This window comes from Penicillium bovifimosum, assembly GCF_028826915.1.
Source record: "Penicillium bovifimosum strain IBT 22155 chromosome Unknown utg000001l_segment0_segment0, whole genome shotgun sequence".
NCBI classification, from domain to species: Eukaryota; Fungi; Ascomycota; class Eurotiomycetes; order Eurotiales; family Aspergillaceae; genus Penicillium; species Penicillium bovifimosum.
In genome coordinates, this window is record NW_026622710.1 from 115,739 (window position 1) to 134,331 (window position 18,593).

The window sequence follows — 18,593 nt, forward strand, 5'->3', positions numbered from 1 at the left end:
TAAAGGGGAAACGGCCCCGGAAACCTGTGTGTATTTAACCCCATCCACCCGCTGCCCGGGCTGGGGAGTGACCAGTGGGTCCGTTGCGGGACGGCCCGAGACGCTACAGCCAATGAGAACCTCTGATTCTTCAAAAATGATGGTTTTCTTGCTCTGAGTCCAGAGCAGAGGCCTCATTGTTGCTTTGACACTGGGAAACGCCTGCACCTAGTGCACTATCGAAACCTCGACCGGTATAATCTTACGCGAGCAAATGCCCGCCTCAATCTGAGGAATATGACGGACTGATTGGAAATGGAAACACGTACCAAGGAATGATGTTCAGGACTATTTCAGGGCTAGCTATGCTTTCCTTCGTGTAAAGATCACTGCATGTGTCGTATGCAAGCAAAGACTTCATCCGCAGCAATATCAGCGACAGCAAAGATCCTAGCCATTGATTGTAATTAAATCTTCCGAAATCAGCGTCGCTCAGGACACATGCAGACCTTTTGGTGCTCGCGCGATTCCACTTCCGCATGCTGGCACTCCTATAAGGTCCGACCATCAACATTACAGCGAGGAGAATAAGTAACGGGTGATCTTCCACATACCTCGTCACAGTAAGTTGCAACCCTGCACCTCATGCAAATCAAATGCCTGTGGCCAATATCCGCTTCAATTCTCCCACAACTATAGCAGCTAGCAGAGTTGTCAACCCAATCGCTCAGACCAAGGGGATTCCTTCAATGCCTAACCTACCTAGGCTCCAAAAAGCTACGCGGAACACCAGGCACATAATGATCCAACGCAGCAAGAAACTGAGCTCGACCCGGAGGTCGAAAGCCATGATCACCAGACATACTTCGACGCAATGAGCAGTTGATCTGAGGCATCAGAGCACGCAGATGCTCCAGATCCTCATTCTTAATTTTGGCGCCAGCACGCATTATCAAGGCGCCCAGAATGATAGTGCGGTACTTGGTCTCTTGGCGTGGATCGTCTTCGTCGGTTTCCTGGGCTTTGCTTGCTGCGAAGAGTCGGTCGCCGAGGTCGTCAGTATCGAGCTTGTCGCGAATGTAGGGGATTATCACGTCTGCCAGCTCGACAGCGTATTCGGGGGTTTGGTAACGAGCCTTGGCTTCTGGGGGCGCTAGGATGTCGGATTGATGGACCATTGCGCTCATGCTGTGCTTCCAGTAGCGGTCTGAGACGCCGAGTTCTGTTGCCATTGAAAAGGCCATGTCTAGGTCTTCGTCGCATTTGAAGAGACCTATGATGTTAATCAGTATGTTTATGGACCTGGGAGGACGGAGGGGGAGAGAGCGAGCTAGACCTACGCGATCCCCAGCGACCCATGATTACGGGCTATTGATGACAATTGGTAAGCTTGTAGATGTGAACTGAAAGTACGCAATGAGGGTATGGGAACCGAGCGATCAAGTGAAGTCTAGTCAAAGGCTGGAAGGTGAACGATTAAAAGGAAGATGCCGAGGGTTCTAAAGAAGATGCCGGAAGATTCAGAGAGACAAGGAACAGGTTTGAGACGATCAGATCTGAGAGAAGTCTCAGTTTGCTGCACAATGGTCATATGATTCTGGAACCTGCAACTGGGTATATAAAGAAATGTTTGACCCTGCTGTTTCATCATTCTACTTCTAACTTCTTCCTCTTCTTACTCTTCTTACTCTTCTTCCTCTTCTTCCTCTTCTTCCTCTTATGAACCTATCTATATCTATATCTATATAGACAGTTTTGCCTACGCCGTCTCAAACACAAAGACCCAAGGTCAGACATGAGCCATGGGAATATTAACTGAGAGACTCAACTGACCATCGATGTACTCTAGATCTCTACCGCCCGTTCTGGACCTCAGCCACTAGTGCACGGAGTAATACTCACACGACGAGTGCCTCTATCTACCACAGGCGTGACTCCCCGTGCTGCCCAGTTGAACTATATAGTGTCTTATTATCACACGCCGGTGACCAGCGAGACGTCTACTGTCGACTTTCTTCCTTGGACGCAGTCACCAGGCCCACCACCAGATTGACGATGAGACACACGGAGTATAGATACCGTCACATCCTGAGATACATCATGGTAAATAAAGGCACTAGAATCCAGATTGACGAGACTTGCGAGAAGGTGCAGCATCCCGAGAAGCATGCTGTCCCCGACCGTGCCCGGCGTTGCGGAAGGCTGTCATCATCGACGGGGCAATCACAAGGAGCGGAGCCCCAAGAGCCGTGCTCCTAGTGCGGTGATGATTATTGGAGACGTGCGTGAACAGTCACGCTGCCATGCACACAAAGTTAAAAACGCTTACCGTCAAGGACATGCTCTCTCAGGCTTCAAGCAAGAAGATGAAGCCTAAGCATGTCGTGTTACCGGCCAAGAAAGCGGCTCTCACCAAATGGCCCGAAAACAGGAAGTCGGCGACAAGGTAAAAGAATGCGGACAGACGAACTTGGAGCCTATCAGCTGACAGCGCCTATAGGACCGCGCAAGTTCCACGTCTTCCGCCGCAGCTCGACTGCTGCCCGTTTCAGGGTCAACTTCCAACAAACCAAGCGATCGAAGCATGCAGGGAAGGGCCAGCCTCCGGATGGGGTCCTCCAAAGCCACAGTTTCACGGACGGACGATGAGTGGTACTAAAGCCAGCCATGCCTTCGTCTTGTTCTTATCCTCCGTTTCTCCTTCTGGACAGTGGCGGCTGAGGTGGCCCTCCTTCCTGCAGTTGAAGTATTTCCCTTCCTTTAGCAGGGCCTGTCGCTCAGCGAAGGTTGTGTTCGTCTTCCCACGACTATTGACCGCGGGCGTGGTGCTTGTTCGCGTGTTCGAGGTGGAGCCCTTGCTACTAAACTGCCTGACGCTCCGATTATGGACGACGGCGTGAGTGTGAAGTTCACTGCTTGGCGACGCGAAATCGAGAGCAAGCTGCTTCTCAACGAGGACTACTACCCTACGGAAAGGCATAGAATGGCATACGTTATGAACCGCTGCGCTGGGAAGGCCCAGGCACAGTTACAGCCCCGTTTAGAGCCCGATGCCAAGAACCGGTACCAAACAGCCAAGGAGATGCTGGAACATCTCCAACTTGTGTTCAAGGATCCCCAGCAACGTCGCATCGCCCAACGAGAGTACGGGGAGCTGAAGATGAAGGCCAACGATGACTTCAATATGTTCTCTGCGGAATTCTCCCGTCTTACTCTGGAATCGAAAGGCGAGGAGGAGCTGCAGAAAGACGATCTGTTCGAGAGACTCCCGTACCGGCTGCAGACGTTAGTGGCCGGAGAGGTCTACAAGGACGACGTGACTATGCAGGACTTTGTTGACTCCTGTCGACGCGGTGCAATCACTATGACTCGCATGCAACCTTCGAATCGCTTCAAGAAGTCATAATCGAGCACTTACCAAAGGCAAAGACGATGTCACCCGCGTGGCTGATGAGAACACCCAGCATTGCTCTTCTGAGAGAGACTGTCGTGTATGTGAAAACGCTGATCCACCCCTTTATATATGGCTATTACTGACCATTACTAGCCAAAAGCCAATATGTGCGTGTGTCTTCACAAGGATGATCGGCGATTCATTCGGTTTCCTGTTACCGGTCCCATCGTGAGTAGAATTTACCCAAGTACTTAAGCACAATGCTAATCATCACTGGTTACTACCATAGGCTGTCCAGCGCTGCGCAGCCCTCTGTCCATACTGCAACTATTCCATCCCCCGTTGGCTTCCACCGACGACTCATGCCTCAGTGGTCAACGGAGTCAACAGTGTCCTGCAATCTCTTCCAAATCCAGACCTACCAGCGCAAAGCATGTGGAGGTCTGGAGGAGACTGTGGATGGAGGAGTTACATACTATTGAGGCTCCTAGGCAACTTGCAGGGAGACCGATTACAATCAAGGATGGTGATGGCAACTCCCGCCAAGTCAAGGTTGGACCTTACTACACCAGTGACCTCATGCTATTTGGCATAGGACGGAAGCGCTTTCGAGTGAGATGGCTCGCAAATATCAGGGACGGTCCCAAAGACTTGCTTTTTGATGGAGGAGATAATACAAAGGTCACGGGCCCGAAGACGAGAACCATGTTCTACTAGGCTTCCAGACAATCGGGATACCCTCCGGTAGCTATAGAGGGTACAGACTCAAGTTCTGGCCGGAGAAATAGAACGGGCTCTGCCACTTTTGCTGAGGGACCCAACCGACCCATGCTACGAACTGTACACTCTGTCAAATAGTGGACGGTACCAGCTGGAACTTCGAGTACTACAGGCTGCCCGATGATTCAGCCTGTACATTGAAATGAAGCAAGGTGTGAGCCCCTTTGCATCTTCATAATCAAAACGGGTGTTTCCTGGAATACACAGTACTATCTGCGCTTTACTCTAGTGCCCTGGTCTGGCTGGTAGGCTCTCTTGGGCAAGCTCATTCGTGACCAGTTATCCCTCCTGGATGGGAAGTTCAAGACGTTTTGGCGCGAAATTGATTCGTGTCATCTCTGCTGGAGACAAATCTCCCAAAACTCGCTCGGGGGTTAAGATGGTGGAGCTGATTAGGACCTACAGCAATGCAACAGTAGTTTTCCGAGTTTCGTTCAACTGTCGAATGCCAGGAGAGGGGGTTCCCCCGCAGCAACAGGGAGACATCACGCGCGCTCTTGTCTTTCAGCGCCATGGGGTTACTGCGATGGGCCGCTCGAGGGATCTATCATCCAGTGGTCGTTCGCCTTCATGCCATTCCAAGCTTATGGATACCTTTGTTTAGGGAACGGTGGAGCTGATATCATATTTGGCGTTCTCATGTATTTCTTGATGCCTTGGTCAAACTCCGAACCACCTTCAACTCTCCACACTATGGGGTGTGCCTCTTCTGGTAATACGAGGGAAAGCATTTCCTGCGCAAGTACGAGAGGTGATTAATTGGGGGTTTTCAACAAAGTGCAGTCAAGGTTATACATGATCTTGGAATCACAATAAGGCTATAAGCTCAGCCATTGAAACGAAAACAATACAGAATGAGCTCATGCGAGATAAGCTCAGCGAATCAAACCCATTTTGACCTCGGAATGATCAATGGTTCTACAGTATTCCTATTCCGGCAACTGGCCAACTCCGACATCTCTCTTCTCGATCAGTGGCTGGCCAGTTGGCAGTGTATCAACACAAGTAACCTTCGCCCAATATGACACAGGGCGGTCACTTATCACGGTTTGTCGTTGACGGTCAGAATGAAATAGGTTGATTGGAGACATAGCGGGCAACTCAATAGTACCAAAGTATTAGGTACAGTGGTGGCCAGTTGGCGCTCTTTGTCCTTCGACAACTGGCTGACCGGATTGGCCAGTTGGTTGCCAGTTGGTTGCCCGTACTGGAGTTGTGCCCACCTCACTCGTTTTGTTCGCCATGCACTTGAATGGTACCAGTTGCGGGGCCCTCCTCCTGATTCTTCTTTAGGGCCTCCAACCTGTGCAAGCAGAGAATCTCCTCCAAGCGAGCGGGCTGACACAATGTTCCGGCAGCAACAGCCACCATGTGACTGTGAACATCCCAAAGAATCTAAAAAGACTCCATTTGTGATATTCGCTTCTTGGGGTACTCATACACATCCACCGCCTTTGCTTTCAAAGACCCCAACAGCTATTGCAGAGGAAGTCCGTGATTTGATTCGTCAAACCACTCTAAACGCAACGATGACCTACGGTAATACCTAGTTCCAACTAGTTACTACCCCTTATAAATAATAATCCCTAGGTCAATTTATCCGCAGCAAGATCGTCCGTGACTACCTAGCTGACCGAGAGATGCTCGATCTAACGCCTCTTCATCCCTCGCATCCGAGTCAGTATTTGATGATTTTCATCCATCCTATCCCTACGTTAACCTGCTTTTCACACATTTTCTTTTCAATCTATTTAACCCCAATCTCGGTTGAGTCTGCCATGCAGTCGTCTCACATAGCTCGAGAAGTTTTCGTGCTCGCAATGGAAGCACCAGATCAACCGCCTCCCTCGGGCAGGAAGCAAAGAGCAGGAATAGACTTCAAAGCAATCTTCACACCAAGCAATTACTCAATCAGCATTGACTTCGATGGCTTCTCCGAAGTGGCCGGGAGCGTCTTCATCGACGTGGATCTCTTGGTATACGGATATAAAGTGTCACGAGTTAGTGACATAGGTTTACAACTCAGATGAGAAGAGTCCACAGGGCGGATCTCAGGGATGTGTTAGGATACAGATGACGTAGCATGATTGCATCAGCCCATCATCTTTCACTTGTCTTCATCCTTCTGTCTCTCTTCCACCTTTGATAATCTAGTTTAAATGCTATACTCTTCTTGTTTGAAACGTTATCGGCATCATCATAACATTTTATCAAAGGTCCTCTCCACGAAAGCCGGTGGTTGAGTTAAGGTATGCCCGTTATAATCGGAGGTTTCGTTACTCTCATCGATTAGGTATCATTTTTTCTTCAACGGATAACCTGGTGAAGCCTTAGACACAAGTCTCTGTGTTGCGAGACATCGGGTTACTCCGGGCATAGCAGTAAGCCGAGCGCGAGAGGCTGCTATTTCCCTTCTTCGTTTCCCAGAATCATCCCACTTTCTTTTTTCTCTCTTCCTCTTCAACTGTTATCACCTTCAGGCAAGGTTCAAGTGCAAGTCATCAACCTTGCTCCCTTCTCATCTCTTTTCTTCCTTGATCCATCTCCCTCATCAAAATGGATCAGATCGAAGAGCTTCGGAACAGTATTACCAGCGATGTCGATCGCCAGGTCACCCCTCTTATCGACATCCTTCGCGCTCAGATCCAAAGTCTCCGAGATGACCTTCAACGGGTTCAAATTCAAACCGAGCAGATTCAACACCGCTCATCCTCCTCATCGAAGCGACCAAAACCCTCGCTTCCCGATCCTGAAAAGTTTACTGGTGCGATAGTCAAATATGACACGTGGGATGCTGCCAATCCGCGCAAAGCTCGCCATTGACGGACCAGCTATTGGAGATTCGACAGCACAATTCTATTATGTTTACATGAATCTCTCGAGCCAGGTCCAAGCAATGGTTTTGCCGCAGCTCGCAACTGCGCGTGACAACGACAGCCACGAGTATATGACAATCCGAATAAAGTTCAAGAGGCAGAGGACCGCCTCCTTTCCGTTCGACAAGGCGGCGACGAGTCCCTCGCCGCTTATATTGCCAAGTTTGAACGTCTCCTTTACGAGGCCAGAGGCCAGCATTGGCCGGATGTTACAAAGATCTCAGCCTTCCGAAAAGGCCTTCAAGCTACAATGCGTAACCGCCTCACTCAGCAGCTGAATCTACCGCGAACATACCCAGAATTCCTCAAGATAGCCCGTGAGTTGCTTTCGCTATCGCTGGCCTCGGCGGCGGTTAGCATAGCTTGTATCGCTCCGATTTCCATCCGATCGGAGTTGTGACCATTCGAAGGAGTTGGTGCGCTCGAATGGTTGGTGAAGGAGTAGCCCGTGAGTTGCTGGGCTATCTTGAGGAATTCTGGGTATGTTCGCGGTAGATTCAGCTGCTGAGTGAGGCGGTTACGCATTGTAGCTTGAAGGCCTTTTCGGAAGGCTGAGATCTTCGTAACATAAAGCGCTCAGGTCCCGCTTTCTTTGTAGTGTCCTTCTGGCGTTTCCGCACATCGTGGCAGATTGTGATATGTATCTGTCATTTTCATATGCTCTAAAACCAAATAAAGAATGATATATTCGTTTAAATGGATATTGAAGACCTAGTTGCTGGATATTGGGAATCAGCCAGTTGGCGGGCAGTTGGCCAGTTGACTACAGGAACAACAGGAGTAAATTGTCATTCCAACAATCCCCTGGCAATATGGCCAGCTGAGAAAAAAGGTTACAAAGTAAACCGAGCCTGATCTATCTAGAACTGTTAAATTTAGACAATTTGTTTCTAGAAGGTTGGAATCATATTTTCCCCTGCAAAAGAAGTCGAGTCAGCTATGGATGACCCCGAAGTCGACAAAAGTGGGTCCAGATGACGTTATCGGCCGGCAACTGGCGAATACAGTGCCATATCCAATTTCAACTGGAGCATGTAAGCTGAGGGTTGAAATTTCAATACTCGGCCACCTTCGTAGTGGATCAAGGCCTGGAATTCCGACACTTAGTTCGCTCAAATTTAGTGCCACTTAGAGTTATCGATTCATATTTAACCGGATTCCTCCCCCTTTACCTTTTGTTCTTTCCCTTTGCTCTTTACCCCTGTTCCTCACCCTTTGTTTTCACCGTCTTTGTATGCAATATGGACGACCAGGACCTTCCACTTCCACGAGCCCTTCTTGAAGCACTTGACGTTGTCAGAGCAACCGTGCTGGGTCTCGTTTTGGGCGCAAGTGTTACGGGGTTCCCCTCTTGGGACCCTCACATCACTTAGCGCCCAGGCCTTGTATGATCGTAGACGTGGACCCGGATGATCTTGGACGGGACCCCGGATTATCATGGATCTGAATCCTGATGATTATCGGTCTTCCATCATCTTAGGGCTCGGACCCCGCATTATCTTGTTTTATCACAGCTGATCTTTGATTGACCATCGATTTCATTATGTCACTTGAAGGATCGCCAGATTGTCTATGAGAGATTTATCATGTTCTATGAGGGAATTCCCTCATCGTCGTCATTGTGTTGTCATTGATTTATACTGTTTGTTTGTTCTTATCTGAACTCCACATCTTATTATCTTCTTACCTAGCCATCAGCTTTGTATAGCTACCCCTTAACAGCAAGGATAATTGTTTCCTGCGGTGAGCGTCCTTTTAACACGTGAAGTGTGCACAGAACCAGGTCACGGGACGTTAGGAAGTAGGAAGCTGTTTCCCGGCCCCCGGGGGTAATGCGACATTATCTCAACCTATATCCTCAGAGGCTCAGACTATATGTATCACATGATCCAAAAATTCTGCCTGATTTTTGAAGTAGTGGCTTACTACGAGAGTGCGAGACTGTAGACATGGCATTGCTTCGTGTTCCGTGTTCAGAGTCTCAGGATGGGCGGCGAAGGTAACGGCAAGATCAGCTAGGTGGGTACTGGGTGTTCGACTGCTTCCATAGAGATGATGCCCATAATGTGGGATTTACCGGTGCCTGCCGTGCCATTAAGGTTGATCTTCGTATTGGGTAATGGATATATAGGTTGGGAGTGAATACACGGGTATCATCGTTGCACCATCTGACCTCTGTCGGATAAGGTGGAATCTAGAATTCCTTGAGTGCCAAGGTAGTCCAATATTGACACAGAAAACTTCCATTAGACGAGGTATAGGAACGCTGAGCCAAAATAAGAGCAAGATATATTCCAGGATTAGTCCCAAGCATCTCCCCAGTCATCATCGACCTCTTCATTTTTGGGTTTAGTATCAATCTTCTTAGGCACAACCACAGTCCGAGGCTTAGCCGTGCTCGCCGTAGAACGTGTGGCACCGCTGTTGGTAGACACGGTCTTGGTGGAGGCCTTTGACAGGGGATTTTTAGCCTTTGTCTGAGATTTGGCGGCCAGCCAGCCGGCAAAATCCGGTTCGCCGCCGCCATCGTAGGGCACCACAGGGGCCTTTGTCGATGAGGGAACGGGAGAGGTGGTTTTAGAGGAGGCCAAAGCAGCAGTGAAGCCATCTACATCATTTTCAAAGTCATCATCCATGGCACCCCAGGCGTCGAAGACGTCGTCGCCCTCTTCTTCGGGTCCGTTGTCGTGGGTGACCGGCGCTGGGCGGTCTGACATTGACCGGTTCAAGGGCTGACTTGGGGGACGAAGTGTTTGGCTCAGGAGTTCATGTTGAGTGGAGGGTGTTGGTTTGGCGGGGCGAGGAACTGATGCGGGGCGTGCAATTTCTGCATCGGCGGCCTTGCCATTGCTGGTCGTGGGTTCGATCTCGCCGTTGGCAGTGGCAATCTTGTTAGTGAATGATGAGATGGCCCAACCAGCCCAGGAGTTGTCATTAGGGGTTCCAACACGAGCCTCCGGTTTGTTGGCTTCTGTGGGTGCGGTAGCGGGTATCATGGTTGCCGGCATCGTGCTGGCATGTTTTCGTACGCGTTGAATATACAGGTCCAGTGTCTTGTTCGCTTGGTCTCGGATCAATCTGTTTACTTGTTAGGATGGTGCCGGAGGCTGGTAACAAGCACTGGCAAGACTTACTTTTCCTTATCCAAAAGTGCAGGGCAGATGGCAGGTAGAATCCTAACAGCACAGTCTTCTTCTGTGAAGACATCGCTGGTCGCGGCCAGAGCCAACAGTCCTGCATTTCGGGCGTGTACAAAGGGGTCTCTAATGGATCTGGTGAACGCCGCAATAAGCACCTTGGAGCGAGTCTGCAAGAGGTCAGCCGCTGGTCCTAACATGAACGTAGAAATCGCCTCACACTTTGCCCTAGGTTCTTAGCGATCCGACCAAGGCAGATTGTAGTATTCGTTCGGATACCAGGTTGCTCATCGTTAGCAGTACGGGCAAGGAACTTCAACAGTTCTCCATTTACAATTCTGTCATTGAGTTTGTTGATGATCGTTAGGACAGCCTTCACTGTCTGTTCTCGAACCACCGGGGCGACATCGGTGAAACCAGAAGTCTAGAACTTGTCAGCACGATGCAAATGCCCGAGAATCTAGGAACTTGCCATTTGAGGGAAGATCCTGTCATTGACAATCTTCTGCGGAAGGTTGTCGATCATTGATGGAAGATTATCCAAGAGGCAGACGCGCAATGCGCGATCTGGGTTGCCAAACAGGCGCACAATAGCAGGTGTTAACTTGATGTTGAACTCGTCCGCCGACAATTTTGCTCCAATTTTCAAAGTAGCTGCAAGGACCTTTGGTCCACCACCGCCAAACTCAACAGACTTGAGTAGTTCAGGGAGCACTTTCATTTTGAAGAAGTCTTCTGGAAAGTCTCCGGAGAGATTATCAAGCTCACTGCAATCAATATGTTAGACGACAACTTCGGAGCGAGCATTCGAAAGTATACGCACTTAATGAATTCTTCGCGCTCAGCATCACTCTTTAGACCCAAGCTCTCAATGTCTTCAGTCATCCGAATAAGTGGTGTCTGGAAGAAACCGCCGTGTTTCTTTCCTTGCTCAACGAAATGGCCCGGGCTTAATCGAAGCTTTGGGTTGGCAGTACAAAGACGCTTATAACTCTGCTGCATGCTGGGTGGGATGTTCGTTGTCTTGCCTGCTTGATCGCCGCCTGAGAAGCCCCCATTGAAAACCTCGAAGATCAAGATTCCCAGCCCGTAGGCATCAACTGCAGCTAGAGGATTGCGCTTAATGGTATCCCATCCTCCTTTCACCACCTCCGGTGGTGTGTATCGAGCAGCGTCTGGCACGCTACTTCCGTATGTCTGCGCATAAGTCAGCTTCAATTTACTTCATAACGGTCTCTCAACACACCAGAGCCGGGAGACTTACATAGATAATCGCATCGTCCTCCTTCATAGAGCTCAAGATATCAAACCCTCCTAGCTTCCATTCGCCGCTCTCACTTGTAAACACCGAGGATGCGCGCACAGCTCCGTGGACCGAGGATGCATCATCGTTGATAAATTTGAGTGTAGACTGTCCCGAGAATGTCTCGTCAGCAACGTCAAAGCAACAGACTCCGAAGATTGTCCTACCGCCACAGTATACAACCCCCACTTAGCAGTCTCCTCGCTCAAGCTCCTCCTCTTCACCGGCCAACTGAGAGGCACGACCCGTTCCGTGACGATATAAAGATTATGCTCCGTCTGTGTATTCGTAAGCTTCTGCACCACAGCTTGATCGTCGGACCAGAGGACCAGTCAGAGCCAAATATACCTCGATCGTATCCAAAACCTTGATAACGCCGGGATGCCGTAACGTCCTAGACTTGCGGACAGCATTTTTCGCCAGAGGGAGACGCGACTTGTTCGCATTGATCTCAAATGCAAAAATGCTGCAAGCGGAACCGTCATCCTATATGTGCCATGAGATCGTCAGCAATTGAAGTCCGTCCCGCATGGAAGTAAGAGCCAACAAGCCACCGTACCCGTTTCGTACCGTTGTGCAGTGCCCAGACTGAATCACCGACGTCGACCCTATCTCCGAGAGAAAATGGTAGTCCGCCGCCCTTCGCAATGGCAGATCCGATGGCGGATTTGAGAAAATCCATGGCCGCGGTATGGTCGATGTGGCAGGTCGGGGATTGTTTGGGGTTTCGGTGATGCGCGAGTGGGTGCGGCCAATTTGCGAAAGGGTCTTGAAGCAGCCAGTTTTCAGTATGAGGCTAGCAGGCCGAATATGTGACTGTGAATCACCGCAGATTGTATACAGTGTTCTTGTATGCTGGAGAACCAGACACTTCGAGATGTCGAACTCCTTTCACCCCGCCTTATCGCGATAATCATCAATGCCTCAGGCCGCCATATGTTCATAACATAAAAGCCACAATTCCCCTTCTGTGCTTCATCCTTCCTATGCCACCGTCCCACGCGTCTAATCTTTGTCGCTGAATATTCTGAAGCTTACGGTCCTTTCACTACATCAGTTACTTTCCAGCGACTACTCACCACAACAGTCTCAGTCCCACCTGCATCGACTAAATCATCACGGTAAGTTTTGCAGTTCCCTCCACCCTACATACCCCTATTCCCAGCGACTCAGTCGCCCTCTCCAATGATGCAACATCTGGTAAAAGGTCAGAGCAAGACTACAACACCAGAAACCACTCATCCAAAAGATGGTACTCCCGCAACCTCCAAAACCCACGCAAAACACCACAAATTGGTTCCGGACAATCTCGGCCACAACCAAGCGCGCAGAGATCACCCATCCCTCTCCAACTAGACGCACAACGTCTACGAGGAGCAGTCCCGAACGCAATGTTTGCAGGCTGTGTCTATACCAAATACTATAACCCCTCTCTTCGACACTTCGAAGCTCAACAACCAATTCCACAAAACAGCATTTCCCCCTCGACACAACAGAGCACAACCAATCTTCCAAGGCTAGCAATAGCCCGATCCTAGCCACAGACCTATGGCTTAAAGCCTTGCCGAAACAAAAAAGCTTGCGTACTGGATCACTGGGAGTCGTCGTGTACATTTTCACCTCCCTCGTCCCTTGCCGGTAGGAGCTAGACCTGGTGCATCCTCGCCACTGAGGCCTTGGCGACTCAATCACTGCAATAACCATGTTATTGCGGTGGAGCTTCTCTAAGGTCCCCCTCGGCCTAAACCCTGAGGTCTGTTAGGTGGCGGGCGTGTGCTATGCTAAGTCTACGTGCACGAAAGCTTGGGAATAGGGGAGGTGGCGCCGCTATTTGGGGTTGCCTGTCCGCTTCGCTTCCGTGAGGACGGTCGGCGACCAATGGCTGTGGCGTAAAGGGTACCAGGGCCAAGGATCGGGGGAGTACGAGACTAGGCGGTTTGGGGGTTTCGTTCTTATGGCGCTCATCGGCGAGGTCTTGGTTGTTCGGATACTGTGGGCAGCGTTCTGCTGTTTGTGGGATTCGGACTTCTCCAGTCTCGAGACTACTTTGACTGCTTGGGATGATATCTCTAGCTGCTATTTTCTCCACTCTTCTCTTTCCTTCATCATCTGCACTGTGAAGAGGGATGCTGCAATGGGGGTTTGGAAGTTGGGAGACAGAGGGCGACATATTGGTTGAGGTATGGACTGGGGGTGGTCGATTTTTGTGATGCTTGGTGGTGTTTTTGGGGTTCATGCTGGGGCTTGTTTATGGCCGTGGCGTGGGTTGAGGGGGTTCGCAATGGGATAAAGCACCGCTTTGGTTGATGTCTGGAGTCTGTGATCTTGGATGATGACACTTGAAAAATACCTGAGGAGATAGTTCCCTTCGCACTTAACTCATGGTCTGGTTGACGCGAAGACATTGCTAATATCTGCCATAGGTTTCTACGTTGTGTCGATGATTTGATTCTTGTTGGGCTTGAGCTGGGGCGTAGCTTTCGGGGTTGTATAGCGATATGGCTGGCTTTCGGCACCGTTTTGTCTGCCGATATCAAGTATCATACCGGCCTTGCTCAATTTCAACATGCTGAACAAGAGTTCTTGCCTCATCTGGCAAAAAGCACCTGTATGACCATTACGATACTAGTTAGGCTCCAACAGCCTGACTAATAGAACTTTGATTGATTGATGTGACAATTCCATTGGAGGTAGGGGAGATACAAATACCAACACCCTTATGTTGTTGGCGATGTGATCTAGAGCTATCTTCATGTCAGGCCCATCCATCTTCAATCCATTGAACCTCCACATTTCCGTTTCCTCCCCACACCACCGATCTACCCACACCTTACCACCCTACATTTGTCTCATTGCCAAGACGACCCCCATTTTGCAGACCTCACATTCATCCACAGCGAAGACTCTGTGAACCCGCGAGGGGCCCGGCAGACCTCCGACGAACACATCAGAAGAGGGCAAGAGTAAGAAACATATAAGAACAAGGACAAGACAGGATAATAGAAAATCGAAAAAGGAACCATTGCAGTTCAGGAGGGATTCTCAAGAACTCGACTCGATCGTGGTATGGAGGGGTTGCACACTAGGTGGGCATACGACGATGAGCAAAGCTGGATATCAACCGACCAATATCAAGATTTTTCAGCTCCTGAATAGTCGGTTTCCATGTACATCTCCAGACCGAGATCTGGAAAAGAGATAGGCACCACTCATAAACCGATCCATCATAACTAGGAGAAGGGTTAGTCGATGTCTTGATGCTCTGCGGGGCTGAAGACGCACTGTGAGAGGCACTGAGGGAGAGGCCTGAGAAAACATTGGATTAGCCGCAAATTCAGAGGTTTTGTAGAGCACGTCGATGACGGCAAAAAAACAAATGAGAATGCGGTTAAGGGCGAGGAGCTGTGGTATTCGAGTGGATCGTTTGCCAACAATGCAATTGCTCGCTAGTCTCAGCGGAGTGATAAGATGTGCTTCATTTGAGAGAACGGCCGACATGCTTCCTGATCCATGTATTTCATTTTCCTTCTTCCGTTGCATCGCCTGGATGGGCAGCTCCAGGGGTGGATGCGGGGGTGTTGGCAGACATCTGAGTTGGCATCTGAGGCATTTGGTTGAATCCATTACTCGGTGTCCGATGCTGGTTGGAAGGGAAGTGGTGTGACTGGTGGGGACTCGAAGAAAAATGAGGCTGCTGGGGATAGCTGCCACGGTTGGGTGGCACTGATATCGGTTAAAAACTGAAGGTACTAGATCGGGGTCCGCATTCAAACTCACTATGTGGTGGCTGCTGGGGATATCCTGGTTGACCGGGCATGAACATCATGGGCTGAGCTTGACCAGATTGGGAATTCTGATGCATCATCATTGGCGCACCGCGGCTCGGGCTCGGGTACCCGCTATGTGGCTGAGGTGCCGGTGCATGTTGGGGATAAGCGTGACCCGGGTTCGGGGAGTACATAGGCATTTGGCCGTTATATGGTGTCATTCCTTGTGGAGCTCCCATGTAAGGTCCGCTGGAGGCTTGCTGCACCATGAGAGGAGCGCCATTCACGTACTGCGGGCCACCACCTTGGAAAGGTCTCATGTGGGCGGGTTGTGGCCCACCATAGAACTGCCCCATCGGCTGCCCGAACGCAAGCTGGCCATTGTGAGGCGCCATTGGGGACGGATATCCATGCTGTAGACGTGGAGACGGGAAAACCTGGGAGTTCGAGGTGGAGAGCTGCATGCGGTGGTGATCATCCACGTGGGAGGGGTTATGCGGGCCCTGCGAGTGAATGTGGGGTGGGGGACCAGAGGTTGGGGTCATACCAGGGGTACCTGGCTGGAATGGGAAGGGTACCAGATGCTGCTGGGAGACGTTGCTGTTGTTGGAGGTTGACCGGCCTTGGGGCGATACAGAGTGCACGCCGAGCGGCTGTTTGAACATCTGATCGTACGTCTTCTCTTCGCTGCCCTCCGCAGCATCCCAGGTTGGCAATGTCTTGTAGGGCGGGGGAATGCCTCCTATGAGCCCGAATGACTTATCGGTCTGTTCGGCGCTCTCCTTCTTCATGCGCTTGATAGGGTTGAACTGATCGCCAATGGAGGGTCGTTCCGAGATCGGCAGGGGTTTCCTCGGGCCGAAGAATGCAGTCGGCGTTGTCGCGCGGGACACAGAGCGATTGCGAGAGAATGACCGTGCGCTTGGGGTAGCGACGGAGGTACCACCAGGGGTGAAAGTGCTCGCCGCTGGGTTCGGCTTGAATTCCATGGCTTTAACGTTGAACTTGGCCGTTGCGGAAGATGCGACCTGCGACTTGCCAGGGCTAGTTATCCTCTGCTGGTCGCTTGCAGGGCCAGTCGGGGGTACGCGAGCATCTTGGATGGGCAGAGGAGTGGGAACAGGTCCCATGCCGGCCCCCTTTCGTTGCTGCAGATTGTCAGCAAGTCGGTGACTGAGCATGCCGACGCCCGGACGACCCGGCGGAATAGTTTGCTGGGGGTATCGGCCAGCGAGCGGTCCAGTCGGAGGATAGCCCTGGCGAGCGCGGTTGTAGTTCTGGCGGTCAGCGGGCGCAGATGGGGGTACTGCTCCGGTAGGCCCCACGCCACGAGCGGTGGGCTTTTGTTCGGTGGTTTCAGTGGATGGATGCGCAATCTTCGGGCTGGCCTTGTCGTCCCCTTGCTGCAGAGCTCGTTGCATGATAGCTTCCTGCTTAACCCGGTCCTTGGCTAGGATAGGAACAAGGTCTTTGGGCACAGGGGTAGAGAGTTTAAAGCTCTTAGAGAACTTCAACAGCTCGTTGAGTTTCATCGTCCGGTCGAATGAGGCTTGATTCCGACGGCGCTCCTGTATTTTGATCTTTTCACTGTTTGCGAACTGGCGGAAATGATCCAGCACCTCCGCCCCCACGTTGGCGGTCGCGTTTTCAGGCACAGCACGCTTCGCAGCGGATGCACTCGCGGTGACACCTTGGCCGGCGACATTCTTTGACTCGGTGTTTGCCGGCACCGGTAGTGATGTGACCGGGTCAGGTTGCTTGTCCGAAGGAGGAGTATCCTTCGCAACATTTGGGGTCGGAGTGTGAACCGGGGTGGGAATCGGAGCCCCTGGAGCAGGGGAAGGCACGTTCTGTTTTGAAATAGAAGCGGCAGCCGCAGGAGGCTGGGGAGCGGCTTGGCGGCGTCCAGGTGGCATGTACTTATTCGGCTGGCCAGAGACCAAGGGAGGGAAGCCCTTTTCTTCGCGCCGAACACCACTGTACTTGTCTTCTTCGTCGAGTTCTCCAGTATCCGGCACAACAAGGCCGCGTTCCTCGCGCATGTGTGAATTGTCCACCTCCTGGCCCTCAATCTCACGGGCGATGCGAGCTGCTTCCGCTTGCTTTTGCTTGTAGTTGGGATCGGAACGATCGAGGCGAGTAGTGTAGATGTTCTCATCGTAATTGGTCTTAGCGCCGAAAAGACGCTCGTTTGCCTCAAACTGATCCCAGCCCGTAGCGTTGTTGCTAGTCTCCAATGACATATCGACATCAGTCTCCGCAGGCTGCCAGCGCTGCAAGGTGCGCTCGCGCATGGCTAGGTTTCCGGAGATATCGCTGTCGGTTCTGAAGCCCTGGGAAGCACCTGTAGGCCGGATTAGCATGTATACAAACGGATCTTGGAGAATAAAGCTACCCATACCGTTTGAGTCCTTGGCCGAAACCTCCGCCGTGGTAACGTTTGGAACAGAAATATCGGCAACGTCCTTGATATCGAATGACATGATATGTTCGGGCGCGGGGCCCAGATACGGGGTTGCGACATCGCTGACGCCGTTCGCTCGAGTCTGGCCCTCTTGCGGAACCCGCTGGACCATCTTGAGCAGGAACGAGACTTCGTTGGGCTCCATGGTCGATGAAGAGAAAATACCAGTAAACTTCTCTCCAGTCTTGGTCGTTATGGTAGTTTGCAAACCCTACATCAATCGATTAGAACTCAGTTGACAGCTCAATAGGCCGATTGGGCTTACAATGAAGCTGGCGAATAAGAATAGCAGGCGATCATGGGCATGGCTGTCGGCAGTGTTTGACTCCTTCTGGTTAGGTCTGGGGGAGCCAGTCTGTCTCTGGTGGGTCATGTTGGCGTTGGATGGGGAGTATGAAGATCGTTGAGTGATGGGGTTGGTCCCTTGGGTCCAAGCTTTGTGGGAGTTTGTGCGCCTATGCAGTAGAACATGATTGCGTTAGCGACCAGTCAATCGACCAACAGAGAAAGGAAAAGCATGGTCGTTATCAACTCCAACATCTTCAATTGGCCCTTGTTGGCGCACAACCCGATGCAGGCCTGCAACAAAGCTTAGCAGCTCAAGGGACGTGCACGAGGTCAATCGCTCAGACAAGGGAAGGGTGTGCGACCAGAACACCAGATGGGATTTGGGATTCTTGGATCCGGATGAAAAGGGGAGTGGATTATAAGGAGCTGAAAGTAGTGGAACTTACCGTTGTCCGCCATCACTAGGGCTGCCCGATTGTCGTCGGTTGTCAGACCCCTTGGTGCTGTTGCTGGATCTCAGGGTAGATCGGCCAGGGTTTGGGGCTGCGTTGGCATTGCCAGACGCATTGTTGGCCGGCACAGAATTGAGAGCGGAAGCCATTGAT

At 51.1% G+C, this 18,593-nt stretch overlaps 5 protein-coding genes across 5 annotated transcripts; 2 read left to right on the forward strand and 3 right to left on the reverse strand.

The window, feature by feature from the left end:
* Positions 1–461: 461 nt before the first annotated feature.
* N7515_000051 (uncharacterized protein) lies at positions 462–1,338 on the reverse strand (the record flags this gene model as incomplete). Its single annotated transcript, XM_056660795.1, has 4 exons — positions 462–530; positions 594–672; positions 742–1,252; positions 1,320–1,338. The coding sequence occupies 4 exons, from the start codon at positions 1,336–1,338 to the stop codon at positions 462–464; spliced, it is 678 nt and encodes a 225-aa protein (XP_056525961.1).
* A 1,525-nt stretch (positions 1,339–2,863) lies between these two features.
* Positions 2,864–3,385, forward strand: N7515_000052 (uncharacterized protein; the record flags this gene model as incomplete). The annotated part of the gene is made up of 1 exon (XM_056660796.1): positions 2,864–3,385. The coding sequence occupies one exon, from the start codon at positions 2,864–2,866 to the stop codon at positions 3,383–3,385; it is 522 nt and encodes a 173-aa protein (XP_056525962.1).
* Positions 3,386–6,709: 3,324 nt separating this feature from the next.
* On the forward strand, positions 6,710–7,429 carry N7515_000053 (uncharacterized protein; the record flags this gene model as incomplete). Its single annotated transcript, XM_056660797.1, has 2 exons — positions 6,710–6,925; positions 7,091–7,429. The coding sequence occupies 2 exons, from the start codon at positions 6,710–6,712 to the stop codon at positions 7,427–7,429; spliced, it is 555 nt and encodes a 184-aa protein (XP_056525963.1).
* A 1,900-nt stretch (positions 7,430–9,329) lies between these two features.
* On the reverse strand, positions 9,330–12,151 carry N7515_000054 (COPI-interacting protein CEX1; the record flags this gene model as incomplete). The annotated part of the gene is made up of 9 exons (XM_056660798.1): positions 9,330–10,107; positions 10,164–10,336; positions 10,387–10,590; positions 10,639–10,933; positions 10,990–11,363; positions 11,431–11,577; positions 11,637–11,747; positions 11,818–11,955; positions 12,029–12,151. 9 exons carry the CDS (start codon positions 12,149–12,151, stop codon positions 9,330–9,332), a joined length of 2,343 nt encoding a protein of 780 aa, XP_056525964.1.
* A 2,835-nt stretch (positions 12,152–14,986) lies between these two features.
* On the reverse strand, positions 14,987–18,589 carry N7515_000055 (putative PAB1 binding protein (Pbp1); the record flags this gene model as incomplete). The annotated part of the gene is made up of 5 exons (XM_056660799.1): positions 14,987–15,192; positions 15,247–17,580; positions 17,638–17,911; positions 17,966–18,155; positions 18,435–18,589. The coding sequence occupies 5 exons, from the start codon at positions 18,587–18,589 to the stop codon at positions 14,987–14,989; spliced, it is 3,159 nt and encodes a 1,052-aa protein (XP_056525965.1).
* Positions 18,590–18,593: the final 4 nt, after the last annotated feature.